This window comes from Populus alba, chromosome 5 (assembly GCF_005239225.2).
Source record: "Populus alba chromosome 5, ASM523922v2, whole genome shotgun sequence".
Lineage (NCBI taxonomy): Eukaryota > Viridiplantae > Streptophyta > Magnoliopsida > Malpighiales > Salicaceae > Populus > Populus alba.
Window position 1 is genome coordinate 9,113,475 of NC_133288.1, and position 27,359 is coordinate 9,140,833.

Genomic DNA, 27,359 nt, shown 5'->3' on the forward strand with positions numbered 1-27,359 from the left:
AATATGGTGTCATAACCCATTTTTGTTTTTGTACCTAAAATTTACCTTTCTTTCCTTTTAAAAATAATAAATAAATAATAATAATAGCAAGAAGACTGACGATTTGGCAAAAGCAAATTAAGAAGGATTTCAAATGTATAAAAGAATTAAGTTGTGAATTTTGAATGGAATTAGGAGTTTAATCGTGCCCTATTACACCCAAGACTGGAGAGGCAATGCAAATTCAAGATCACATTAAATGATTATTGGATGAATTTGCATAAAAATTAAGCCTAATGACATAATTAAAATTTTAATAGGCAATTTAATTTAATCATGGGCCAAATTGAAAGTTTAATTATGTTTAAGAATTAATTTGGGTCAAATTAAAGGATTAAATTAAGTATAAGGATTTAATTATATTTTAAATGGGTCAAATTAATTTCATCAAAGACTTGATTGGTGAAAAATTAAGTTTCAAAGCCCAATTTAAGCTTAATTGAGAATATTAGAATTTTAGAGGACCAAACTTAATTTTTACAAAGTCTATGAGTTGAAATCAGGGGTAAAATTATAAAGAAAATCAAAATTTAGGGTCAATTAAGGGTTATAGTAAAAAAAATTTATAGCCAACGACTTTTTTGAAAAAGACATCAAACTCTAAGGAATTAATTGATTGAAATTAGAGGTGAAATTAAAGAAAATTAAAAGTTTAATTATCATTTGAGGGTTAATTTGCATAAATCCAAGACCAAGGATCAAAAAGAAAAATGCGTTGAAATTCAAGGCTGATGTTGAAGTTTGACAAAGGCAAAGTTGCATAAAATTAAAAGTTCCAAGCCAATTAAAGACAAATCGAAATAATCAAAAGTCGAAGGATTACATTGAACTTTGGTTAAATCTTTAAATTAAAACCCTAAAGCCAAAACGACTTTGTTTTTAAGATAAAAAAAGATAAACCAAGCTCAGGTGGCTAATTTTCAGGGGCATTCAATGCCTTTTCTCCCCACTAAACCGAGCAAACCATACACCACTATAATGACCTGACATTATACTATACCCTTAAATAGATCTTGCCGACCAACTGCCTCTACAAATGCCTTAATGCTGCCCTAAATAGGCCAACTTAAATAACCTTTAGCTCCTAACTTTTTTAATCCATAATGGCAACTTTGAACCAACGACTGGATCCTTCTGGTTTGAATTAAAGGCTAAGATTTATCTCAAATAAAGATAAAATATTCTTCTTTCACCCCATATAAATAAGGGTGGATTCTAGGCATTAAGTATGAAGAAATTGGAGGCTAAAATTGGGAAAAAACTACCCCCTTCCCTTGAATTTTTTCCTTCTCTCTCGGCTAGCTTTTCTTTTCTTCCTTCGCCGCACCTCCATCCCCAGCACCGCCACCAAACACACGTCATCCCTCCCAACACCACCAAGTACCTTCTTCTCCTTTTTTTGGCTGCAAGCTTGAGAGCCATTTGTAAGCAGGGTATTGGTTCTAAATGCAAAAGGCAAAAAAATTCACATAGTCACTAGGCCTAGCGAATGACCATGTGAAGATGGGTTGGGCTCATTTCAACTTAGTCTAGATGGTTAGGTTAGGTCTAACCCAACAAAAAAAAAAAGAAAAAGAAAAACTATTGGGCCATCAATTGGCTTAACCAAGCTAGGCTGGACTTGTTTCAGCCTAGCTTAGATGGGTAGACCGGGTCCAACCTATTTAATAAATTACTAATATAACATAATAAATTAAAATATTTTTTTTAAAAAAAATTAAATTTTTCAAAAAATATTTTAAAAATATTTATGGATCCTTCTCATATTTTTCTAATTAATTTATATAATATCATGCTGTAGATTTCCAATACAAAAACCAGAACCTATAGACGAACTTATTTGGGCCTTGAGAGCAAGCCTATAAAATATTCAAAAAACTTAGTATTCACCAATAGCTTCTCCTGTACTCCTCTTTAACAAAGATCAAATCCCACCCCCACCGCTGTATTAAAAAACCCGCGAAAAAAACCCCGCTCGCCCACTCTCTCGAAAGTAAGCAAATACAATCCACATTTACCCGTACAAAACCCAAAATATTGTCGGGGATGAGGAAGATAAGAGACACTAATCTGATGATTCTATCATCAGATGATGAAGACGATTGTGATTACAAACCGAACTCACATCGAAGCTATACAAAGAAGCCAAAATCTAGATCGTTTATTACTCGTACAAACCCTAGACAGCCAAAGAAGCCTCGTGTTTCAGGTTCTCGGTCTCGATTTAGCATAGACTCCCCTAATTTATTTGAGGTATGTATACCTTTGTTTTGTTTTATTGGCCACTTAATTCTTTGTTTTTTTAGTAAATGTAGCACATAAACTTAACTTGATTTTACAAATTAGGTGCTTGAAGTTGTGGAGTAAATTAATTATGTGATTTCTTTACGGAGTATTGTGAATTTATTTTTTGATTTTTAATGCAGGTTGGGTTTCCTGAAGAAGATTTTGAAGAATTGTTTTCTGGGTCCAAGGTATCTGCTGGTACGCCATGGTTGTGGTTTTCTGTGCATAAATTGTTATTATCAAGCATTTTAGCTCGTGGTGGTATTATGTTGAATTAAATTTTCGATGTCATGCAAAATTATGGAGATTGGCCACTCTTTTTCTCTTAAGGATTTAATAAATACATAAAGCTTTGGTTGTAATTTTTTGTTGGGAATATTCTTTGTCGACGTTCCCTTTGAACTTAACATTGTTGGACTTTACTTTTGCTTGCACCACCATCGTTATTTTAATTCTTGTATTTATTTGTGCCGTCTTGATGCTAACTGGAAAGAGATTTGTATACCAGGTTCTGGAAGAAGCAACGTAAAGGAATTGTGGGTTGATAAGTATAAACCTCATTCCTTGGAAGACCTTGCTGTTCACAAGAAGAAGGTCAGTATATTTCCTCTGTTTCATTTCTGCTTATCTACTCTTCTAGATGTTTATATAGAAGGTTATTCTTTTTCCTGATATTTGCAGGTTGAAGAAGTTAAATCGTGGTTTGAAGAAAGATTAAAAACTACGAAGGTAAATTTATATTTATCAAAGCTATTACCATTTGTTCTATTTCCTTGAAGGAGCTGTACTTGTTTTCTTTTTTAACATTCTTTTTGCTATTTACCATTGTGAAAATTAATGCCCTTTTTTTTCAGAATTTGCAGGGCAATTTGATAAATAATGTTGTTGTCATCAATGGAAAAGCTGGTGTTGGAAAATCTGTAAGTTTTTGCTCTGCTGTTTTTAATTTTTTCCAGCCTGCTGTTTGTCTGGCAAAGGATGATTTCTGGATGTGATGTCATTTGACACGAGGTGCTTCTATATGTGGGTTTTATGTGGTTTATGGACTGAATTTTTGTTTTGTGTTTGTGTCAATGTACATAGTGTCTCTGTAAAATATGTTTGTGTGTGGCTGTGTGAATTTCTTGTGACTTTGTTCTTGTATGAGTACCATCATTCTTTTTTCTTTTTTGTTATTTGATTTTTGCTCGATAAGCTGCAATTATTGAGAGATTCAACTATTGACAATTCTCTTAAGATATTCAACTGTATTGCTGAATAACCAGTAATTTCGTTCATGGGCCATTGACAAGCAAGATATCCTGCTTCCTACCTTGCAGACAACTATCCATGTGATTGCATCCCATTTTGGAGCTAGATTATGCGAATGGAACACACCTACTCCCACAATTTGGCAGGAACATGTGCACAATACCAATACAGGTAAAATCTTATTGCAGAATGAAATGTATGGTTTGCATTGTGATTAACCTTGTCAGTTATTGAGATAAATTTTCTATTTCCCCATAGCAGGAAAGAACACTTCAAATTCGATGCCAACCATACTGTCATTCTTCATTTTATACTATCTTTGTATATGGTTATAAAATTGTGACCTGATGGTGGCATTATGCTGTTGGCATTTTGTGGTCAGGAATACAGTATACATCGAAGTTGGATGAATTTGTAAATTTCATTGAGAAAATCAGGAAGTATGGATTAATCCCATCATCCTCTTCTGAGGACGCGAAACCATCAATTATACTCTTAATTGATGACCTTCCTATGACTAATGGAAGAGTTGCTTTTGAAAGACTCCAAAGCTGCTTGCTCCATCTTGTGAGATCAACTCAGTTACCAACAGCTATACTGGTATCAGATTATGATGAAGCAGATTCAGCAGATCATACAGCACAACGTTTGGAACAACTTCAGTTGTCTCTTGAGAATGCTGGGGCTTGTAAGGTTACTTTCGAGAACAAATTCAATGTTAAAATTGAGATTCTTTTATTTCTGAATGCTTAGTTCAAACTGCTCGGGAAAATTTTCAGGTTTCTTTTAACCCTATTACAATTAACTCCATCAAGAAGACGCTCGGTAGAATATGCAGACAGGAGCAGTGTAGTGTAACTGATGAACAACTTGATCTGATAGCGAAAGGCAGTGGAGGTGATATAAGACATGCAATTACCTCTTTGCAGCTCTTTTGTGTGAAACCAGATCTAGTGCTCAATGGTTCCTATTCTACTCCAAGTTACTCATATGGAAAAGAAGATGATATTGATGCTTTAGTTAGTGGAATTTCATTGTTATTTGGCAGAGATGAGACCCTCTCTCTATTTCATGCACTGGGAAAGTTTCTGCACAACAAAAGAGAAGCTGAAGTTGCCAAAGCTATTACACCTGGTATGTATTTATGAAATGTACTTTGTTTTTGAAATCTAATGGCTGCATGTGCTTGTGAAAAGTGGGTGCATCTGGCATTCACTTCTCCTGTATCAGACAGTATGATGATTCTGCCCTAAATGCTTCTGCAACAATGCACTCTTCTGAGTTCATTCTTTTGTTGTTGCAGGAGATGCATTCCTTGTGCGGGAGAATTTCTCCAGGTTACCATTGAAAATGGATGCTCCAGAAAAGGTTCTTTGTCAAGCACATGGACAAGCCAGGCCAGTCACTGATTTCTTGCATGAAAACGGTAACCATCTTATATACCATATGCTCCTTCCTTGGGTGCTGATTCTTCAGATACTTCCTATCATTGCTCCCTCCTCCATTCCCCACTCTCCACATGCGCGGACATGTATACTCATGGAAACTTGGACAAACCTTGGGTTCTTTACCAGCTCCTGAATAGTATTTTTCTTGCAGTGCTGGATTTTATAAGTGATGAAGCAATGGATGATGCCTGGCATGTTTCTTCATACTTTAGTGATTCCGACTTGCTTCTCTCTTCTTTCCGAGGAATGTTGACTAGATATAATGAGGCAGAAAACGTTCTCCAATCAGCTGCTGCTTCAGTTTCTGTTCGTGGGGTGCTATTTGGAAATTCTCATCTTTCACCTCCCAGGTTTTTATTAGAGGCTTGAAGCAGTTTATTATAGGAAAATCACCTTGGAGTTATCCTAAATCTTTCTATCGTGCAGATGGCATGCTATCCGGAAGCCAAAGCTCTGGCAGGTTGAAAAATCAATGCTGCACAATCAGGTAGGTTGGACTTGTCCTCTACACTTCCTGCTGCTGCATTCTTTCCTTCTGTAATCTGTGATTGTCAATTTTTCATTTGAAACTTTACTTGTTTTTTTATTGAAAATGAAAAAGTCAATACTGTACAGCTTGAAGAGTTTGGGTTAGGTTTTTCAGTTCTCAGTTGGTATATTTATGGAAATTGCATGTTCTATTTACTTTGCTACTATGGATCTAGTGAAAAACGCATTTTATTCTGCTAAAACACCATGATTACGAAGTTTCTGGATGGGTACTTGAAGACAGCCTATTTTCTTTGATTTTGCAGTGAACCATATAATTGTTTGAGGTGTGAACTGCTCATAAATATTATCTTCTGCCTCTTAGGTGTGCCCTTTTAAGCATTTTAACAAGCATTCAAGCAAATCTTTTAAATGGTTTTTATGATCACATTGTCAGTTGCAATATGCATAGATGTTGGTAGGTGTTGATAGCTAATGTGATGGATTTAACTTATATAGGATGTTATGTTTGATGTGTCACTGCAGAAAGAGATAGTAAGACAGAGGTTTATTGCTTATAATGGATCCAGCTCTTGTAATGTGTCAGATGTAGCTACTGAGTACATGCCTGTATTGAAATGGCTTGAACATAGAGCATCTGGTTTTGAAGATAATCAAGCACTTGTGCACTGCAACAAGACAGATGATGAGAGTTGTGATAGGATGAGTTTAGATGACAAAGAAAGTGATATTTCTGATGATGAAATAGAAGAGTGGTAAGAAATAGTGAGCGTATCAGATGGAAGGAGTAATTTAGGTTGGTACTCCATTGTAAAATTCTAGTCATTGCTTGTCATTTTTTCCAACTTTACCTCCCAAAAAGTGGAAAGTAAATTTGTCTTTGGCGGTTCAGCATATTTTGAGATTTTTGTCGAGGTATATATCTAGTCAGATAATAGATCTGTCTGGGAAACTCTGGCTATTAATGCCGCTGAATCTGATTGCTGACGAGCAAGTGTATATTTGTTAATCTAAATATGCCAGGCACCAAACATTGGTAATGGGATGAGTGTTTTAACATCAAACACAACCAAACCAGACCTGCAATGATAGGTTGCCACGACCCGTTGTAGCTTGCGGGATACCGGTTAACAGTTGAACTTACAGGTCAAGGGATCAAGTCCGATGAGCAATGGGATTACTTGCATTTTATAAGCAACCTCCCCAACCTTTTGTATGACTATGACCTTGCAAGGCTCATAAAACCCTGGGTTAAGCTTAATGTTCTTTCTCCATGCAAAGCTCATCTGTTTATATAGTAGCAACTTTAAATAAACCTAACCACCAACTTTAAAGATTCCTGTTATGGCCTTGTCAACCATCTATTTCTAGAGCTTTTCAATTGCAACCTGAACCACTGATTCATACAATCTTCTTTTAATGGCTTTTTCCATAGCTGCCACTGGAGTTGTTGTAGAATCAACCTCAATATTAGGGGAAGGGTAGCCATACAACGCTTGAAAGGGAGTTGTTTTGATAGCTGAATGGTAGCTTGAATTATACCATCTCACTTGCTAGGACAGTGCATGGACACACATCTTAGATAGGTCTCTAGGTATCCATTCACTTTTTTTTTTTTTTTTTTAATTAGTTTGACTATCTTTTGGAGGATGAAAGGATGTGCTCATCAATAATTTCATCCCAAATAATGTACCTCAATCCCAACAGTTTTGCTAGTCCTTTCCTCTAGATAAGTGTGTGGAGTTTTTGTTCTAGCAAAAAGTTTAGACTTTCATGATCAATTTTGATAATAAACTAATCATGTTCCAAATAATGCCTCCATATCTCCACTGCCATGAGAATAACCAATATTCCTTTTCATATATGGATAAACCAAGATTCATTAGGTATAATGCTTTACTAAAGTATGCTAAGGGTCTCCTATTATGACTAAACACAACTCCTAATTCAGTAGTACTAGCATCAGTTTCCAAAACAAATGGTATGTTAAAGTCTAGTAAGGCCAAAATTAGTGCCTTGCTTAAAGTTTCCTTTAAACCATCTAATGGTACATGTGATCTTCCATTCTAGTTAAAATTGTTCTTTTTTAATAATCAGTTAATCCAAAAAATCCCCTAAATTCCTTAATTGACTGTGATATAGGCTTGTTTCTAATTGCTTTAGTTTTCTTTGAATTAGTAGCCACTTAGATATTCAATTTTCTTTTTGCAAGAAGAACATTTAGGCTTACAAAAAAAAATAACTGATTCTTTTGCAATGTCTCAAAAACCATATGTTGAATATAAAACTCAAATGAAGGACTATACACAAATATATCATCAAAGGCTACAATAATTTTCTCAAAAATAGTTATAAGGCAATATTCATAAAAGTCTAGAAAATAGTTAAGGCATTTGCTAACTTAAGTGACATTACCTTGACTTCATAATGGTAATGATAGGTTTTGAAAGTAGTTTTTTACACATCATCTATATGTATCCTCACTTGATGGTAGCCTGTCTTAAGGTCTAACTTTAAGAAGAATTGAGATCCGACTCGTCTATAAGATCATCAATTATGAGAATTGAAACTTATTATTGATTGTTAAATCATTAAGTTGTCTATCAAGAACCATCTTTTTTTTTTTTAACTAGCAAGATCAGAGAGATGAAAGGACTGTAATTGTGTTGAATTAATCCATTGTTCAACATTTTCTTCACCAATTTTTCAGTCTTCTTTTTATGCACATAAGAACTCTTATAAAGCTTGCATGTCTGACTTTTGGAACTAGAAGAATTTTGTGATCTAGGCTTTTACTAGTGGCAATTGAGTTGGTTCTAAAAGGACTCTTTCAACCTCTTTCAACTAATCTTGGACCGCTATATCTTGTTCAATCATAGTTGATTTCTCAAATGCTTTCACAATAAAGAATTGCCTTACCAGTCCACAAATAGCTTTCTTCAAATTCTTATGTATTTTTGTTGCTATGATAATTTTGAATTCAACATCCTCTTTTGTCTATTTCAATTCTATCATCTTCCACTCATTTCTAAATGACAATGACATCTTAATGAAATAAATAAAATAGGAGAATATTTTATTAACTAATTTACTTTTAAAATTACATCATATTTTTCAAGTTTTAATACTCTTAAACCAACTTAGAACTCATAGTTTTGCATGAACCAAGATAATTTTGAATAAATGGAATAACACCTTAACACACTTCTATATACCACAATAACTACTATAATAATCATTTTAATAATAATAACTTTGATTTCTTCCACAACTTTAGAAAACGATGAGGTTCACGCTATTTTAGGACTTGGTGAAATCTCCCATGTTAATAAAACTATAAGTGCTTATACTATTAATTGAGACTATCAAACTCCTTCCCTAACATTTTTTTTTTAAATTTTAATAGTGTTGTGAGCATAACTTTTTACCAATACATTCAATGATAACCCATACTCCTTTACTATGCTTTCTTCACCTATAATTACATTGTTTCTCTCATTCGCTTTTAAAAATTCTTCCTGCTCATTTTTTAAGCTTTCTATCATATTTAAGCCTTTATTATTGTATTGATGGCTTGATATATATTTACTCTCACATTTGAAACGTCAACCTAACCTTTGTCTTTGTTCATGTAAACTCTTATCTTAATATTTTGGCTTATGCATTGTTTTTGCCCTTGAATGATTATTGACATATTCTTTTATTACATTAAAAATTGACTTGAATCATACTCTTAGCGTAAACAACGTGTTTGTGTTTTTAAATTAAAAAGATGATATTTTAAAATGCATCTAAACTATTAATACATTCTTCTATTATGTTCAAACCTAACTTGAAATTTTACACAGGATGTAACACTGGTGATAAATCTAATGTATCTTAAATTTAATAGGCTTTTCTTGTTGGAATTGATTTATAAAACATGTAATGATCATTTTAAAAGCTAATTATATGTGAGGTCCACTCACATTTAGGGTTAAAACCATTTTGGATCTTATAATTCAACTAAAGTACTTTAACATTGGGATATTAACATATTTTAAAACCCAACTAAAGGCGAATGAAATTTTGTTCTAGATAACCTTTGGATATCAAGAACTTCAAACCCAAAATAGCTTTGTCGATTGGACAATAAACTTGTGGACTTGTGGGTTTGACCTTGAGTTTGGTTAAAGAAAAATATTTTCTATTAAATCAGTAATTTCTTTTAGTCTTTAAAATATCTTAGTACATGAACCAATAAATTAATTATGTGATAAGAATGCATGTTATTATGAGTAATTCATGAATTATAAAAATATTTGGATTATAAACATTCACTGTAATTAATAAAAATCCATGAATTATGAGTAATTAACATTTTGGTTCTCAAGTCCTATAAATAGATGTCTTGGATGGGTGACGAGACAATTCAGAAATCTCTTGAGTAATGTCCTCCCTTTGTTGTTTTTGGACTCATTCTTCTTCTTGTTCTTTCTACTCTAAAGCTTAGGTTCAGTCGTTGTATAGAGATATTGAGTATTATTTTTTTGAGTTCATTCAATATTGTTTAAGAGTGTATCTAAACAAATAGGAATTGTTGAATCCTATAGGTTTATTGAAGCTAGTTCATTTACGCAAAGTAAGAAGTAAAAAAGTTTTATAGAGAAAAGATTCATTTTTATCAACCAATATTTTATTATTTTAAAGTGCTTCAACAAATAAATATTCATATTATATTTAATTTAAACATAAATATTTTATTTACTATTACGCATATTAGAACTTTGATTTTAAATCAATTGAAAATTCAGATATATATTTACTATACATGTTAAAATTGTACTATATTTATGATGAAACATGTTCGTTATGATATATATATATATATATATATATATATATATATATATATATATATTGATAAGGATATAATCTAAACTTATATCTTCTTTAATTTTATCTTGGACTTTAATTTGATTAAAAGGAATAGTTTTATAACCATAGCTTTACATTTTCCACCCAAGGGCATACGTTTAAGATTATGACAGGTTTCCTAATTTTTAAATGCTTTGTGATGTATGATTGATGGATTCGTGGTTTAATCTTCTGATAATGTCGTTTCTTATTGTCCTGATGTTGTAGCGGGTTTGTTTCTTGAAGAAAAAGACCTTCCCCTTCATAAAAAAAAAAAAAAAGCATCACGTATGACTATGACATGTAGTTTGATACAGGGAATCATGTAACGTAATTAAATGAATAATGTAATGGATTGAGATAGCCAATCATATTCTTTTTAGTTTTTCTAAAGTAACGTGACGCTCGTTTTTTTTTTTTCAAAAAAATAGTTCTTATAATGTTGGGAAATTTTAATTTAGTTCCTAGATCTAATATTATGATTTTTTCTTATTATTAAAAAAATCAATTAAAAACCTCAATTATTTTAAGAATGTGCAAGGTGGAATAAAATCTCGTTTATTTTTGTGTTTTAAAAATATTTTTTTAAAAAATTATTATTTTTTATTTTTTTTTAAAATTAATATTTTTTTTGGTGTTTTTAGATTATTTTGATACGTTGATATTAAAAATAATTTTTTAAAAAATAAAAAAATATTATTTTGATACATTTTCAAGTAAAAAATAATTTAAAAAGCAACCACAATCATACCCTCAAACATATTTTTAAAAGGATTAGTAGGGGTGGAGCTACTACAAGAAAAATAGTTTTAGCCTCCTCATTAAATAAATTAAATTTTTAATATTAGAAATAGAAAATTCGATACCTTAATATTCTTTTCTCTAATTTGACTCTTCCAAACTAAAATTTCTAACTCTGTATTTAATTAAATGGTTGGTAGAAAATATTTTTTATTTGAAAATAAATAAAATAATTTATTTTTTTAATTTTAAAAATACAAAAAACTTTTTTAATTTTTTTTTTTTTAAAATACTCTCTTCAAGTTTCGACCTTCCTTCCAACTGCTTCACTATTTGAACGACGCGTCGTCGTCCAGACATTCAGCCGCCGTGTCATTAACAGCATTGGCTAAAATCATACATGATATCTCTCCACTTTGCTCAATCAAGTCCTCTGGTTCAATTTGGATCAAGTCATCAGTTTTAATTATAATTAAATTTGGTTTCAACCTCTTTATGAAATTAAATTCATACATGAATAGCTAACGATATGGTATGATTTGACGGAGAACATCAAGTCAAATCGCCTTCGATTGGAAAAAAGTCACTGATTTTATCTAATTGAAAGTAAGGGATTTGATTTGATAAAAATTGATAAATATAGGGACCATTGTGCAGCCCAACAACATAGCATCAGGCATTATCATCCTCTCCAGCTCCAGCTCTCCTTTTTCCTCGAATTTTGAGGGTCATAGAAGGAAACAGGAAATTAAATCGAAATAGAAGATAGAAGGAAGAGAAATGAGAGAGGGTTTGTTTCTTAGGCTATCACTCTTTTACGCTATAGTGATAATTGAAGGAAGTTCAGCGACTGTCCTTATAAAACCATCCTCCATTTCCTTCCCAGACCTTCCTGCTAAATCCGGTACTTTCCCTTCACTTCTCTTCAAAATTGAGGCTCAGAATCATGTCCTTTTTTTACCTTTTCTTTTAATTAATTAATCAACTTTGCTGTGATTCTGTGTTTTCTTAGCTCTCAGCCTCAATGGCTCTCGTGTGTGCGGGTCGTTACACGTGGCAAACCCTCTGGACGCTTGTTCTCCGCTACGCAATCGTTTCGAGTTCAATGAAAGTGGGAGGTTTGCTTTGATAGTGAGAGGTGAATGTGCTTTCGAAGATAAGATTAAGAATGCCCAAAGTGCTGGTTTTCGTGCTGCCGTTGTTTTTGATGATAAAGATAACAGGAATTTGATTTACAGTTAAGTCCTCTCTCTCTCTCTCTCTTATCTTAATCAAGTCGTATTTGCATTCTTATTGTTTTTTTTTTTTTTCATTTCCAGCAGATATTTTATTTATTTACATACTTGATTGAGAGGAGAAAGCATGGATGACTTCCTGTCCATCTAGTGTTAAAAATTTAGAAACTGGGAAGAAGTATTTTTAAGTGAGGGATCCCTCCTTTCCCTCCTTATCCTTCCCGCCATCCAAACGATGGATATACCCAATCCCTCCCCTCTTATGCATCCTTCCTCCAATCCCTCTTAACAAACACAGTATTAATGTTTGTTGCTGTTTACTTCCTATTCTTAATGTAAATAAATGTAGAGGGTGTAGATTCACGCTGTGGGATTTAGTGAGTGGGTGTTGGAGTGTGATTTTTAGAGCGAGTGTTCTCAGCAAGTATTATTCAATTTTCTGTGATTCCTGTATAACTAATTGTTCTTCATGATATTGTATTCAAATTTGTGATTTTTAGGAATGTAGCAAAAGTTTCCAGAAAATAGTTTATTTTTAGAGTAATCTTGATGGCAGTTTCTTAAAAATCTTAATGTTGTGAAACTCATGCGGTTTCAGTTAGTATTGATCCTTGGAATTACTCTGTTTTGTACCTTTTATATCGAAACAAATAAAAAAGTTAAATTTCTTGTTTTGAGATTGGTATGTAATTTAATATGCTATTACTTGTGTGCAGTGATGGTGAATCCTGAGGGTATTAAGGTCCATGCAGTTTTTGTTTCAAAGTATGCTGGGGAAATATTGAAGGAGCATGCACGAGGGAAAGAAGGGGAGTGTTGCATTTTTTCATCTCGTACTGATGCGGCATGGACTGTGTTGGCAATATCATTGATTTCTGTTGTTGTTATTTTAGGTCTCCTTATCATTGCTTTTGTTACTCCCAGACACTGGTTGCATTGGCAGCAAACAAATAATCGCTGTAAAAGTGTGGATAGTAAGATGGTAGAAGCCCTTCCATGCTTCATATTCCGGAATGCTAGTTTAAGTCAGTGTCATGTTGGTGAAACTTGTGCGATTTGTCTCGAGGATTATAAAGATGGGGAAGTTCTTAAAGTTCTCCCTTGTCACCATGGTAGGAACTTGCTCATATATTTGCAACACTTTTAAAACGGATTTAAGCATACTGCTTTTAGGTCGTTCCATCATCCCTATCTACATTCGAATTAGATATATTGCAAAAAAACAAATTTATTAGGTAGAAAGTTCAACTTCTATGCACTATTTTGTTGCTTGAGTGTTGATAAGACTTTACTTGCAGAATTTCATTCAACCTGCGTTGACTCGTGGCTGACCAAGTGGGGGACCTTCTGTCCTGTGTGCAAGCTTGATATGAAAGAGAAATCTGCATATTTTGGGGTGAGTGCACCAACCTCATGCTTTTCAGTCTATTCTATATGGTGGCTCTTTGCTGGTTAAGTGGAAGTGACTATTTGCACATCCATCAATATCTTACTGTATGTGGTACACCATAATGTTTCTCTAGATTAGCTTGTGAAAGTTGAGAGCATAGCTGTGTCCTTTAGGCATTCCAGTGATAATGTATATATGCCCCCCCAAACTGGTGCATCCTTTAGGCATTACAGCGATTATGTAAATACGCCTCCCAAACTGGTGCGATTAATGGAAATGTTCCATTGCCTACTTCAAATTACTTCCAAAATAGCTGACATGGTGCTCATACACTAGTGCATTCTGCTGGGCTGTTTTTCAAATTGTTTATTTTTCTTTCACTTCTTGTATTGAGGCTTAGGAAAGGATCAGAGTGTATAGAAATTAAGTTGAAGCAACGCCCCTATAAATGAGGAACCAGGGACATGGTTTATTATTACTATTGACCATCAAAACACATTAGCTAATGTCCAGCAAGGGTTATCACTTCGTTGTATTTCAATGTGCGGTAGTGCATTCAAGTAAAGTGCTTATGGGCAGTCCAGAAGGAGTTAGTTCAGCATTTATAGAAGTTTTTGATCTCCACTTTCCCTAGTAGAGTGCACATTGGATGGGGGATTTCTGTGTAGCTTTCTTGAGAAAGGTATGCTTTCTGGTGATAGGAACATGGAGGGTGATAAGCATTAGAAGGCATTGTTTTTGCAATGACCATTGGTTGTGTATTGTGGATTTTGCAATATTTTGACACATTCTTGTTTCTTGTGGTTGTGTACCAGTTATAGCTGTTAGCAACTGGTTGATAGAGATTGAGTGGTGTGGGGCTAGATTATTTTAAACAATGAAATGGATTATGTTGTCTGCTAAGTTTAAGAAGTCATATGCTGTTGCCCTTACATGAAGGTCCTCAATTTTTTTCTTGCAATGGAAAGGGAAAATAATAGAAGAACCACAAATTTCAAGAGCGGTAGTCTTAGATGGAAATAATACATGGTAATGAATTTGTCTATTTTATAACAGATATTGAAGCTAAACAAAATATAGTTTGCCTTAATTCTTGAAAAGATTCCAGACAGAATAGGTGTGCCATACTCCCTTTATGCAAAATATGTCAATTCTCAGCGAAAGTGGTTATCTTCTTTGCAGATCAAGAGGTGAATCCGGCTTCAGAATCTGTAAATACCTCTGGCAGTTTGCCTAGCTTTGATAATCAGGTATGGGGGTTAACACTATAAAAAATCTAGTGTTTTGAATCTTGAAACTTCAGCGATACATCATCGTCATGGTGCATTTAAAACTGGTTGATTTTGGGGGAATCGTTGACTATAAAAAAGCTTATGCTTTATATCTTCAGTGGTGAGCAACTCATGGCTAACTCCCATATTTTCCCTCGTCCTTTCTGTTTCAGGCCTTCTGCTGTTTTCTAGAGTTGTTTATCTCTACAAAGTCTTAAATTGACATATGAGATGCCGCTGCACATTTTGATGTGTTATTGTAAAATTCTGTCCGTAGAACTTCCATGGAAGCTCATTTGCTGTTTCAAACCAAGGCCATGATGGTCGGTCTCATTTGTACTGTCTTGATAGGGAGGAGAGTGAAGGATTGTGCTCTAGTCCGCGTTTATATACTGATTGTCTGCGGATTGAGCCAGGGTTAAAATCTCAACGTTCCAAATGTATATTCTACTGTATTGTGAATATCTTTTTTTTACCATGTTTGTCTTTGAAATTTGTTAATGTATATACCATGACTAAGTTAACGAGAATGATTCACAGAATGTTCTCCCACGGCGTCATAGATTGACAATCATCTTTCTTTCGCACCATTCAAGTTCTCTTTATTAAGATCTTTGCCAAAGCCTTGCAAGCGCACCAACTACAGTCCATGCTTTAGCTTTGAAAGTTGATATAAAGAATGGGATTATTCTAGTAGCCTCTTTATTAAGGATTGATATGGCTTCTGTGAGTGCTATCAATAATAGGCGCATGCAAACCATCTAGGTAGTGGTCCAGTAGTAGAACCAAAATGTTTGTTCTTTCTGTGGTTTCAGGTTTAAGCTCTGGAATTGTTCATATGATGACCACCGGAGGTTTATATAATCATTAATTTCAGAGTTTGTGGGATTAGTCGAAGTGTACGCAAGATGACTCGGATACTCACGTTAAACTAAAAAAAAAAAAAAGGCGCATGCAAGTTTGTATTGGGAGTTGACACTCTGTCCAAGATCTTGATGGCTGGATGATGCCGACAGAAATGTGAAGTGGATTCCTGGTGCCTGCTCAAGTAAAACCGCCCCTCAAGCATTGAAAGGTGGGTTTACTCTCCCATCGATGTCTTTTCACGCCTACTTGTCGTGATTCCACGTGATATAGGACTGTTACGTGTAATTGGGTCCACTGTGATGGGACCGCTACGTTTGCTTATGTACCTTTTCCAAAATTCCAAACAAAACAAATTGGGTGCTCTAGAAACAGCTGTGGCTGCTGTGGTAATGGTATCTGCAGCTGGTTTTCTCAGGCAAACCGCTCAAACAGCCACTGGATTTTGAAAAAAAGAGTCAGGTCAACCATATTCAACTTGCAGAGACGAATTGGTCTTCATGGGCTCCCTAGATAAAAGGTTCCAGTTTTTTTCTTTTTTATTGGAACAACATATAGTTCTCCTCATTTTCTTTCTTTATTTTGCATAACTTGATATGGGTTTGTTCCTTCGCGGGCTGTTTCTTCTTTTTTTGATCTATTTTAGCTCAGGAGCTGAAGTTGTCACCATTGATGTTAAGGCAACTAAGGGTTTGCTTGAGTCAGGCTATACTTATCTAGATGTTAGGTAAATGGCTCTCTGTTTCATAACTTTTATGGCGCTCTCTCTCTCTCTCTCTCTGGATTGTTAATTATATTGACATTCTAGGGTTTCTCAGAGTTGTCTTTTTTCCCTCATTCCAACAGGACAGTGGAAGAGTACAATAAAGGACACGTGGATGGAGAGCAGATATTCAATATTCCTTACATGTTCAATACACCAGAGGGTATGATCTAGAAATCAACTATCCTTTGCTCATCTCTCTCTTGATTCCATTGGTAGTTCATATGTTCTTGCAAAATAAACAAGTTTTCATATGATTTTGGGCCACAGGGAGGGTTAAAAATCCCAACTTTCTGAAGGAGGTCTCAGGTGTGTGCAAGGAGGAAGATAAACTTCTTGTGGTAAGCATTCATTAACTTACCATTAAATCTCTCAACAAATTAAATGTGAATAGAAAAACTTTAATCCACCTTTTTTTGATGATAGGGCTGTCAAAGTGGAGTCAGATCCCTGTATGCGACTGCTGATCTTCTTAGTGCTGTAAGTTCATCTGAATTCATTCTACAAGTGTCCCTGCCCTGGTTCTCGTTTTGTTTTGTGCCTAATTTTTTGAACACTCGTGAGTCGTGAGCATGATTCGTATTGCAGCTTTGTTGTTTTTAAAATAATTTTTTAAAAATTAATTTTTTTATTTTTAAAACTTTAATATTAAAAATTAAAATACTAAAAAAATATCAATTTAAAATAAAAAATAAAATTATTTTTAAAACATAAAAACTAAAAATTAATTTGACTAGTATTAACCATTATTTTTCTTTCAAAAACCAACACCATCTTTCCTCACTAAGAATTTTTTCCATCTTAGTTGTTCATTAGAATGAGTTTTGTTAGACTATGGTAAATTTGAAAGCATGGTAGGAGCTGCAAAGACTATTTTAAAAAGTTAATGAATCGGTTACATGCTTTTTCAAAGGATTGAATAGTGAGAGAGGTTGAAAGGGTGAGAAAACTGAATTGTTGTTGAATTTGGCAGGGTTTCAGAGATGTAAGCAACGTGGGAGGAGGCTATCTTGCTTGGACGGAGAATGTTTTTCCGGTGAAGATAGAGAAGGAAGAGAGAGATGAACTCTGATTTGTAAATCCAGTCATTATTGCCGCCATTTTGTGGATGCAATATTAAATTAATGTTAATGTCGGTTATTATAATAGCTGTTCAGCTTCTTTCGAAAGTTTGGCATTGCGGTTCAATCTGGATTTTGGTAAAATTAAAAAAAAAAAAAATTTTTTATTAAAATTAAATGTAGTTTGTATTTTTTGAATCGTTTTAATATGCTGATATAAAAATTATTTTTAAAAAAAAAAAATATTATTAACATGCCTTTCAACACGAAAAACTATTTTAAAAAACTAATACACTCTTAAAACCCTCGAAATGAAACAGAGATCAGTGGTGCGCATGTCCCAATCCCTAGCCCGTTGTAAAGCCAAGCTAGTGTAAGATAGAAATAAATAAATAAAGTACCATCAATGAGACCAGATTGGACGTGTCGTCAAAGTTGGTTAACCGGTGCCATCTGCCCCATGCTAGGGCTTTTATTGCAACATGTGGAAGCTAAGCTAGCTTTGAACTCTGGATAAACTGGGCGACGATTTTCAGAATAGTAATATTTAATAAATATATGTAGTTAGGTGTGATATTTTTAACTCTATTGGTTTCATAATGGCGAGGGAAATTAGGTAACCAACTTTAAAAATAACAAAGAAACTTTTAAAATTGTTAAAATCAAGGATTTTCGTAAGATTTTTTAATGTAGTGAAAGTTGTTTTTAAAAATTTCTATAAAAATTTAAATGTAATTTAATAATGAAATTAAAAATTATGGTTTGTTTAATTAACTTAATTTAGAATGAAAATATCTTTTCTTGGATTTAAATTTATTAGTTTATAAATACATATATTAGGTTATTTATATAATTTAATTTATTTGGGATAAATTTTTATTTAGTTATGATAAATTCATAATTGACTTTTCTAAGACATCCACTACCACTTGAATAATAATTTTTTAAAAATTTTAATTAGAGTTTATTTTTTAAACAAGTTTGATAAAAATATATATTTTGATTTATAAAACATTAAAAAATAATTTTATAAAATTAAGATTTTATATGAAACAATCAATTAAATAATACAATAACCAATTAAAAAATATTTAATCATGTCATTGCTTCTAAAATATAACATGCTTTCTTTCATCAAAAAAAATTCCCTGTATCAATTCATTAAATTTTTTTTATTTAGTATGCTAATTTTTTTTTTTTTTTAAAAACCCTTTAACTATGAACTATGAAGGCTAGCTGATCATTTTGTATCAGAAAAGTAGTTGTAGCTCTGCGAAGTATTTAATTTTGCTGTAATTGCACTTTAAAAGCAACCTTGTTATTCAACAAGCAGCAAAGTGTGTGTGTATATATTTTAAGATTTATTTAAAAATATAAAATTTATTTTTTAAAAAAAAAACACGGTAAAACCGTGTTCCAAGTAGAAAATTTTTCATGTTTCGGATATGATTAACTTCTATTTCTAACAAAATCAGAGTTTTAGAAACATTTAAGTCTTCTAATTATCTGAATAGCCCCCAATTTAATAAACATAAATATAGTTAATTAATGAATCAACCTAATTTTTTAATGCTAATCAATTTAAACACAGTTAAGCATCATGTTGCCATTTGCAGACATTTGTATTCTCCTTGTGGATCACCTAATTTGTTATACTATATTTATGAGATTCACCAACCGTCCTTTGAACATTCTCATGTTTATTATTATCATATGCATTCTACTTTTTTTAATATATATATATGTGTGTGTGTGTGTGTGTGTGTGTGTGTGTGTGTGTGTGTGTGTGTGTGTGTGAAGTGATGGATACATATGATTCTGTCTTGTGCAATATATATATATTTTTTATTATTAATATATTTTGCTAATATATCTCAATTAATTTTATAAATTTTAAAATTAATAATTTTATAAATTTCTAATAATTATTATATTACTAAGCACGTAGCTAGAATATGAAAGCATAAAAAAAGAATCCCTTCTGCAATGTTCATATGATTTTTAAACTTCCACATGAAAAGGGGAAAAATGGAAGACAAAAGACAAAGGCACGTCGGTGTCTGTTTCCCGACATGCGCAAGTCTGGTTGTCAAGATGTTGTTCTAAGGTGTCCCATTATTCCATTTGGCTTGTAACATCCTTGCATGGATTCTTAAATTCTCTCGGAATTCGAGTCCCTATTTCAAGGAACAAACCTAAGCCCACCAACATGAAAATGTTCACATCACTGATATGGTCAATCAGCTTTGCATAAGAAGCGATGAAAATGACCACTTGGGTCACCTTTGTTTCTTCATGTTGGCGATTTGATGATTTTATATACTGATATCTGAAGCTAATCGGGATCTTGGTATTGGAAGTAGAGATGGATAAAGAGGTGTCTTTGGAGTTGACCCCTACATGGGCTTTGGTCACTGTGGTGGTGGTTATGGTTTCTCTTGGTTTCTTCTTTCAAGGCTCACTGAAACAGCTTGCAAAGGTATAAGATTTTCTCACAAATGTTGGTAGTTCTTAATAAGTACAATTTTCAACCTTTTGACGCCATAAATATGCGTCTCTTTGCCTCAGTTCTCTCATGTCTGGATTGGTACTTTGATGTTATAATTATCTGTTGTGATCCTTTTGTCTTTCTTTTCAATAGTGGCTGGATAGGACCAAGAGAAAAGCACTACTCTCAGCACTAGACAAGATCAAAGAAGGTAAGCAACAAGAATCGATTGAAAATCCAAATTATTGGGTCAGTTCAAAAGAAAAGTAGTTGTTTTGATGCTCATTGTTTGGTTTTGTCAATCTGTGAGCAGAGCTAATGGTTTTTGGGCTTCTATCTTTGTTGATGGGTCATTGGATTGTTTTTGTGGCCAAGATTTGTGTTAAAACATCAACTTTGAACAGCACATTTTATCCATGCGCGGTGAAGAAGAATAATTTAACACCAGGACAACATGTTCTTTCAAGTGTAAAGTACCCAAACGATTCATTTGTTAAAGAGCTGGTGCACAAACAAAAGAATGAATATTGTCCCGAGGTGACTCTCCTCTTCAAAGTGTAATGTTTACATGGCAAATTTTTTTTCTTGGTTTGCATTGATAATTTTTGTTTTTATATCGAACTTTACCGTTATGCAGTGGGAGGTGGGGTCTGCTATTATTCTGTTTTTATTAATCGAAACACTGATTTTTTTGAACTTATATGTCGTCAAGGGTCAAGAACCCTTCGTTTCACATGAAAGTCTCGAACAGCTTCATCGTTTGATGTTTGTCCTGGGAGCTACCCATGTTTCTTACAGCTTTATTGCCATAGCCTTGGCCATGATCAAGGTCTGACCGCACCGGCCCTTACTATTACAATTTCTGTTGGTAACAATTGAAGCTTGATATTCATAAAGAGAGCTCTGAGGTTTTGTTTTTAATTAGTGCAGATTTATAGCTGGAGAACATGGGAAAACCAGGCTAAGACTATGGCTCTTCGAAGTGTACTAGGTGCAGAATTTTAAAGTCCAACAAACCATTGTGTTAATTTGTTTCCTGAATTCTTTGCTTAGAGTTACCATGAAAACCCTCATAAATGAGAATCTCTATTTGGCCATGAAAACAATTTCTGAATTTCAGGATCACCTGAAGCTGCATTTGACGAAACAAGACAACTATCTACCTTCATTTCTCACCACACATCCCATCCATGGAGCCAGCACCGAGTTCTTGTTTGGCTGGTAATATCAGAAAACCATGTACCTTTATGGCACATGCTGTTGCAGATCTAATTTAAGCGAAATAATAATGATATGCATGACTTGACTGTGATTGATCGCTAAACCTCGTAGCATTTACTTCTGATTTTCCAAATCATTGATCATCCGAACTAAATCACTCTATGAACACCTTTTTGAAGATTAATGTTGATTCCTTTGAATATCTAATTCCAGTCGTTCAGAATGTTTGGTTTTCTTTGGGGCCATCTATTGGCTCAATGTGAAAATCGTGGAATTTGGAAGACCATCTTCCTGTAGATGTTACGGATGTTGCTTAAAGTCAGTCCTTTTATAAAACTGATATTGTAAATATTATGCAGATCATTTCCATACATTCTGGTTGCATATTGATGAACTCTCTTTTTTACTCTGATTTTGTTTCTAGCATTTGAGTGATCATATATGAATTTGCAGCTTTGTTTCAGCCGCCAGTTCTGGAGCTCCATAAATCAAGCTGACTACATGGCTTTGCGTTTGGGTTTCATCAGCGTATGCTCTTCGTGATCTAAATGGAGATTCTCTTTCTCATAGATTCTACCAAGGAAAAATAAATATCTATCATATAGTATCTCAACATACAAGAAAGATTATCAGAACAAATCAGCATTACTAATTGTTGGCTCAAAACTTTTCATTCTTATTTTGGTTTATTTTTCTTTTCCTATTTTCAGAAACATCAACTTCCTCTGACATATGATTTCCATAATTATATGCTTCGAAGCATGGAGGAGGAATTCCGTGATATTGTTGGCATCAGGTAATGCTCTAATGGCATTCCTTGAATTAACGTGCTAAATATTGTTGCTGCTTGAGCCATTTACCTTTTCCAACAGTAATTTTTACTTGCATGATTATGTCATGGTAATATTGAGTATATACTGTCTGAATGATCAAACAAGCTAATTGTAGTTGTCAGAGTACTGCATTATAGCTAACAGAATGGATGTGCGCTGTATTCTGCATTTCATATTGTCTGAATGCATTGTGCAAGATAATGAAAATGTTGGCAGTCCAAGCAATTTTTGTCTGAAGACTGCTGTCTTTATGTTTTGGCAACCTAACTCCTGCAAAACAGCAAGTCAAATTGATTTCCAGTGTTTGGGCTTCTTTTGCAGTGCGCCTCTGTGGATTTATGGCATATGTTGCATTTTCCTCGAGTTCCACGGTAATTTTCCATAATTCATGATAAGCTAGTAACTGAAGAGCTTGTCTCAGGAAAACACATTGGACAGTTGTCTAGAACCTCCCAGTTGAGCTAACTCAGCCTTCATTTCTTAGAGGGAGAGAGCTTAGCAGTTCTGCTGATGCAACCAAACACCATCTTAGTTGCACGCACCTTTGTTTCTCTCTTGTATCTTTGCAACTCCCGCTGGCTTCATTCCTGAAACCTTAAACTTATTGTTTTTTTGTTCAGGAACTGATCTTTACTTTTGGCTTTCCTTTCTTCCAGCCATTGTAAGTCCACTAAGTTCCACTTTCAGCTCCTTCCCGTATACTTAATTGTTCTTAATAACCCATTGTATCGCATTCTTTTGCTTCTTAATGGGAATGTCACAGTTAATCCTCCTAATTGGGACAAAACTGCACCGGGTGGTGGTGAAATTGGCTGTTGAAATTATGAATTCATTTCGACGGCTGGGAAATCGTCAATTCAACCTGAGGGATGAGCTCTTCTGGTTTGGAAAGCCTAGACTTCTTCTGTGGTTGATACAATTCATATCATTTCAGGTAAGTGAAGCAAAAACATTATACAAAATTTGTGTTACAGAATCAAAATCTCATATACTTTGATGACCATTACTGTGGCAGAATGCTTTTGAGATGTCAACATTCATATGGTCCCTGGTAAGATTTTAATTCTCACTGTAGCACAACAGACAGTTCGATATCACATAGATATAGGCTAGATGTTGAGGAGGGGAATCTCTAGCATGCAGCTATGCTACATAAACTATATCAGATCTTCTGCATGACGAATTCTTCATATCCTGGCTTCTTTAAAATGTCTGCTTATTTTGGGTTTCATTAGTCCTTCCTTGATATGGAAAAAAGTCTTCTTTTCTCACTTATTGTATGTGATGCTGATAATGGTTCCTGTTACCAGTGGGAAATCAACGGGTCTTCTTGTTTTATGGACAATGAGACGTACATTGTTATCCGCTTGGTTTGCGGGTAAATTCTTTAATATTCTTGTTAATCCAAACATTTTAGATATATATCCGATCAAATAAACTTTATAGTATTGGTGCCTTTGTATTACTGCAGGGCGGTCACACAATTCTGGTTTAGCTTTATCACGTTCCCACTCTATATAATCATCACACAGGTCTGGTTTAGCTTTATCTTCTTTTGATTCCTATCTATTTCTAGGTCTCAGTTCCGAAAAGGTTGCTTATTTTTTTTTGTTACAGATGGGCGCAAAGTTCAAGAAAACGGTAGTATCCGAAAATGTGAGGAAATCACTGCATGGGTGGCAGAGGAGAGTGAAGGCCAAGCAAAGTTCATCTACTTCAAACCTTCTGGCTCTTCCATCAACTACGTCTTTGGGGTCTTCTATGACAGATAGCGAACTCAGCAGAGGCGGGAGCTCCACGAGAGTCGAGGATAAATCAGCAGCCTTGCAACATCAAGAGGCCTCTACTTCACAAGCAGTTACTAATGGAACATCACAGGATAATGAAACGCTTGAGGTTTCACTTGGTTCTGGTACTCCTTGCTACGACAGTTCTAGTGATGAAGACGATGCTGGTGTTCATGATCTTGGTCATTAACGGGTATGTCTCAATACCCGGTACCATTTACCAATGATCCCTCGTAATTTTATAATTAGAATGAAATTGGGCTGCAAGTGGTGAGACTGCAGTCTAACAAGACAACTATGGATCAATACATCTTTATAATTAGAAGGCAGGGTTTTTTGAAGGAGTTTGGCCTGGCAGAGCTGTGCTTCTACCAAAAGAGTTGGTGATGGCAGCAGTTCTAGCACACACAATATCCATTCAAATACAGAATCCGTAGCAAAGATGCTTGTGAAGATGCATTTCATAAATATTGCTGCAGAATGAATCCCAGTTGACGAATGATTATGGCCTTTGTGCGAGAGGGTTTTCTTAGCATAGGTTAAATAGTGTGAGGTTGGTATTTATAGTGGAAGGAAAATCTTATTAATTACTAAGATTATAGCTAATTAGAGTCTATCAAGTCAATCTTCCTTACTTGGATCCATGTCAAATCAAGAAAAAAATATGGATCAAAGCATATACATCCTTATGTTCAAAGGGGAAAAAGATGATTAAAGAGTGGTTTTTAATAAAACAAATATGATAAATCATCACTTACCAGTATAGATATACCAATTTCAAAACACCCTAAAATCACTAAAAAAACAAAAAACCAACCAAATCAAAAAATCTGAATAGAATCTGATCTAACCACTGTCATCAAACTTTTCATTGTTGTCTGGGCACTGCTTCTAACTAGGAAGAAAGCCTTGACTAAATCAGGAAAGCTATACCTTCCTCGAAGACAGGACTTTCTTAATAACTCTCCAACTCTAGATGATCTGTCACCTTTTGACTTTTCACCTACCTATGCCTCTAGTTGAAGTGTTGATCAATCAGCTAGAGATGATCAATATAGATTTCTATCTTTTGAATTTAATCAAGTAGGTGATGAGCATTCTGATGATACCCATGAATTATAATAACATTTGTTTTTTTTTCCTGCTTTCTTGTTTTGTAGCCCCAGGAGCAGAAGGATGAAGACAAACAACCATAGGAGGAGAAGTGATATTTCTGTGTTGTTTTCTCATCTGCCAGGATCAGGATCTGTTGTCAGCTTATGGGGAGATGCTTCCATTTTTAACGGCATCAAGCCAATCTATCAAAGCTTGCCACTCCTCGAGCTTTCAGGCTGGCTTTTGCATCAACAGTTCTCCTGCAGGTCCGGAAGCCCTTCAATGGTTCAATCACGAGAGGGCACCTGGACAAGAGCAGACATTATACGATTAGCAAGAACGTGCAAAACATGGAACTGTGTCTTCTCTGTTGTTTCATTATCCAAGTGAACTTTGGAACAGCAGATTGTATCTGATTTTGATTCGTTCTTGTGGCATGAATGTTGTACTTTCTCACTTTTGTGCGGAGCGTGTGGCTCACGCCGACCATCATTGTTAACTTTCTTGAGTTTTGTGAATTTGTTTGTCTCTTTAAATTCTTTCAAATGATACCAAAAGTGTCACATCAAAGGCAAGTCCACCTGTCATATGTGGCTCACGTGCAACCGTCGTTTGTAGCTTTTCTTTATGTTCATATATTCGTCTCATCAAACTATTTCTAATTATATCTGGAATATTATCATCAGCTTTGATGATGATGAGATTTTTATTTTTTTTTTTGTCTTCTCCCGTCTAAAATTAAAATGTGCACTTTTTAAGTATTGTTTCTACTAAACAATACTAGTATGCCAAATTTTTTTTTCAAAATATGGAAATTTTCAAAAAATTTATGGGTACTAGTTTGAAAACAAAAAAATATAAAAAATAAAAAAATTATGGAATATTTTTAAAAAAAAAATTATCTAAATTTACTTGCTTTAATCTATAATAATGGAAATCTTATAAAAAGGTTATTATGCAAGGTTGAACTAGAAAAAGTTTATTTTTTTTTGCAAAAGATAAATATAGATGAATCAATTTTTTTTTAAAAAAAAATTTATCAAAAAAAATCTCTATCCAAAAAAGGTTAAATAATCAACAAAAAAAATAATAAAAAAGGAGGGGTAAATTAAAACACAAAATTTTGAAAAGAGACATCAAGAAAATTTTAATTATAAAAAAAAAAGCAATATTAAAAGAAGAAAAAAATAGTCTAAGTATTATGGTTTAACTCATTAAACCTATAATCCAAACTATAGACTCACTAGATTCAATATTTTTTTTTTTTTTAAAAAATTTATATTTAACCTAAAACAAAAAAAACCACCAAAGAAGGTAAAAAAAGCCCATACAACTATAATGAAGAGCCTAGGCTCGTGGGTGGGCCTTTAAACCCAGGCTTGTGGATGCATGTGTTTGTTTTTTGTTTTTTAAAAGGGTGGAAAACCTATCATTCATCCCTTTTTTTTTGAAAAAAAAAAAGTAGGCAACACATTGCCAGCGTAAGCAGATAATGTGTTGTCTACATGTTTGGATTCGAGTCCCAATCACCATTGTGGTGATTGGAAAATCATGGCAACATTGTTTTTGTAAAAAAAAACTATTTTTAAAGTCATTTCAATAATAATAATAATAAAAAAACTTCACCAACACCCTTATAACACTACAAAACAACCATTAATCAAAATACTAAAAAAACGATCCTAAAAGTTAGAAATCAAAACGAGTCAGTTTTGGATTCCTTAACTTAGATATCATTTTCAATCAACATTGAAACTTTAAATAACCACCATCAAGCTCTCTTCATGTAGTGAAACCCATGGATACCAAGTAAAAAACCATTTTTATTATTGTTGAAAATGGCGTCAACAATTACTTGACCTTTTCTTTTATATTTGGGACTTGGTAACCTCTTTCTAATCAAGAACTAAAAAGTAATACAAATAAATTTTTATACTAAAAGTGATTTTTAAAGATTTAAATGACTTAAATTATATAAATTATGTTATTTTAAAGATCAAGTATCTAAGTGTATTTATCACAAAATTTTTAGTATGTCATTTATATTTAACATCCTTTTATTTTGACTTTTTTCCTTCTAATTTCTTCGTTGTAATAAATGAAAAACAGCTGGCCTTCAATTAGTACCCTATCTCATAAAATAAAACTTTCAATACCAAGATAAATTATTAAAAAATGAGTGAATCTACATTATTTATTCT

The 27,359-nt window shown here is 33.7% G+C and overlaps 4 protein-coding genes across 9 annotated transcripts; all 4 read left to right on the forward strand.

Moving 5' to 3' along the window:
- Positions 1–1,878: 1,878 nt before the first annotated feature.
- LOC118029869 (cell cycle checkpoint protein RAD17) lies at positions 1,879–6,553 on the forward strand. Of its 2 annotated transcripts, none has more exons than XM_035033826.2 (12): positions 1,879–2,292; positions 2,466–2,523; positions 2,834–2,919; positions 3,007–3,054; positions 3,189–3,245; positions 3,645–3,747; positions 3,959–4,269; positions 4,356–4,710; positions 4,880–5,002; positions 5,176–5,374; positions 5,451–5,511; positions 6,039–6,553. In XM_035033826.2, exons 1-12 carry the CDS (start codon positions 2,086–2,088, stop codon positions 6,270–6,272), a joined length of 1,842 nt encoding a protein of 613 aa, XP_034889717.1. In that variant the 5' UTR covers positions 1,879–2,085; the 3' UTR covers positions 6,273–6,553. The 2 variants fall into 2 exon arrangements, with proteins under 2 accessions (XP_034889717.1, XP_034889716.1); XM_035033825.2 differs by having other exon boundaries at positions 1,880–2,292; positions 3,180–3,245.
- A 5,297-nt stretch (positions 6,554–11,850) lies between these two features.
- LOC118029867 (receptor homology region, transmembrane domain- and RING domain-containing protein 1) lies at positions 11,851–15,588 on the forward strand. Its single transcript, XM_035033821.2, has 6 exons — positions 11,851–12,054; positions 12,163–12,387; positions 13,102–13,497; positions 13,684–13,781; positions 14,958–15,025; positions 15,220–15,588. Exons 1-5 carry the CDS (start codon positions 11,931–11,933, stop codon positions 14,967–14,969), a joined length of 855 nt encoding a protein of 284 aa, XP_034889712.1. The 5' UTR covers positions 11,851–11,930; the 3' UTR covers positions 14,970–15,025; positions 15,220–15,588.
- Positions 15,589–16,254: 666 nt separating this feature from the next.
- Positions 16,255–17,819, forward strand: LOC118029868 (rhodanese-like domain-containing protein 17). Of its 2 annotated transcripts, XM_035033824.2 has the most exons (6): positions 16,255–16,430; positions 16,557–16,637; positions 16,757–16,836; positions 16,944–17,014; positions 17,100–17,153; positions 17,647–17,819. In XM_035033824.2, the coding sequence occupies exons 1-6, from the start codon at positions 16,411–16,413 to the stop codon at positions 17,743–17,745; spliced, it is 405 nt and encodes a 134-aa protein (XP_034889715.1). In that variant the 5' UTR covers positions 16,255–16,410; the 3' UTR covers positions 17,746–17,819. The 2 variants fall into 2 exon arrangements, with proteins under 2 accessions (XP_034889715.1, XP_034889713.1); XM_035033822.2 differs by lacking the exon at positions 16,255–16,430 and having other exon boundaries at positions 16,445–16,637.
- A 1,802-nt stretch (positions 17,820–19,621) lies between these two features.
- LOC118029866 (MLO-like protein 4) lies at positions 19,622–25,781 on the forward strand. Of its 4 annotated transcripts, XM_073409163.1 has the most exons (16): positions 19,623–20,213; positions 20,376–20,433; positions 20,536–20,759; positions 20,860–21,051; positions 21,153–21,213; positions 21,343–21,443; positions 21,897–21,971; positions 22,154–22,239; positions 22,598–22,647; positions 22,897–22,937; positions 23,040–23,210; positions 23,292–23,327; positions 23,587–23,654; positions 23,748–23,808; positions 23,894–24,256; positions 25,224–25,781. In XM_073409163.1, exons 1-15 carry the CDS (start codon positions 20,100–20,102, stop codon positions 24,251–24,253), a joined length of 1,698 nt encoding a protein of 565 aa, XP_073265264.1. In that variant the 5' UTR covers positions 19,623–20,099; the 3' UTR covers positions 24,254–24,256; positions 25,224–25,781. The 4 variants fall into 4 exon arrangements, with proteins under 4 accessions (XP_034889711.1, XP_073265264.1, XP_073265263.1 ...); XM_073409162.1 differs by lacking the exon at positions 25,224–25,781 and having other exon boundaries at positions 19,624–20,213; positions 23,894–24,404; XM_035033819.2 differs by lacking the exon at positions 25,224–25,781 and having other exon boundaries at positions 19,634–20,213; positions 20,935–21,051; positions 23,894–24,404.
- The last annotated feature ends 1,578 nt before the right edge of the window (positions 25,782–27,359 follow it).

Excerpts from the sequence above, each read along its gene's own strand:
- LOC118029869 (XM_035033825.2), top strand. The coding sequence starts at position 2,086 with ATGAGGAAGATAAGAGACACTAATCTGATGATTCTATCATCAGATGAT. Across the intron at positions 3,246-3,644 it reads AAGCTGGTGTTGGAAAATCT|ACAACTATCCATGTGATTGC; the intron begins GTAAGTTTTTGC and ends CCTACCTTGCAG. Across the intron at positions 5,512-6,038 it reads AATCAATGCTGCACAATCAG|AAAGAGATAGTAAGACAGAG; the intron begins GTAGGTTGGACT and ends GTGTCACTGCAG.
- LOC118029868 (XM_035033822.2), top strand. The coding sequence starts at position 16,507 with ATGGGTTTGTTCCTTCGCGGGCTGTTTCTTCTTTTTTTGATCTATTTT. Across the intron at positions 16,638-16,756 it reads TATACTTATCTAGATGTTAG|GACAGTGGAAGAGTACAATA; the intron begins GTAAATGGCTCT and ends TCATTCCAACAG. Across the intron at positions 17,154-17,646 it reads CTGCTGATCTTCTTAGTGCT|GGTTTCAGAGATGTAAGCAA; the intron begins GTAAGTTCATCT and ends TGAATTTGGCAG.
- LOC118029866 (XM_073409163.1), top strand. The coding sequence starts at position 20,100 with ATGGATAAAGAGGTGTCTTTGGAGTTGACCCCTACATGGGCTTTGGTC. Across the intron at positions 20,434-20,535 it reads ACTAGACAAGATCAAAGAAG|AGCTAATGGTTTTTGGGCTT; the intron begins GTAAGCAACAAG and ends ATCTGTGAGCAG. Across the intron at positions 23,211-23,291 it reads TACAATTCATATCATTTCAG|AATGCTTTTGAGATGTCAAC; the intron begins GTAAGTGAAGCA and ends TTACTGTGGCAG.
- LOC118029867 (XM_035033821.2), top strand. The coding sequence starts at position 11,931 with ATGAGAGAGGGTTTGTTTCTTAGGCTATCACTCTTTTACGCTATAGTG. Across the intron at positions 12,055-12,162 it reads AGACCTTCCTGCTAAATCCG|CTCTCAGCCTCAATGGCTCT; the intron begins GTACTTTCCCTT and ends GTGTTTTCTTAG. Across the intron at positions 12,388-13,101 it reads TAACAGGAATTTGATTTACA|TGATGGTGAATCCTGAGGGT; the intron begins GTTAAGTCCTCT and ends ACTTGTGTGCAG.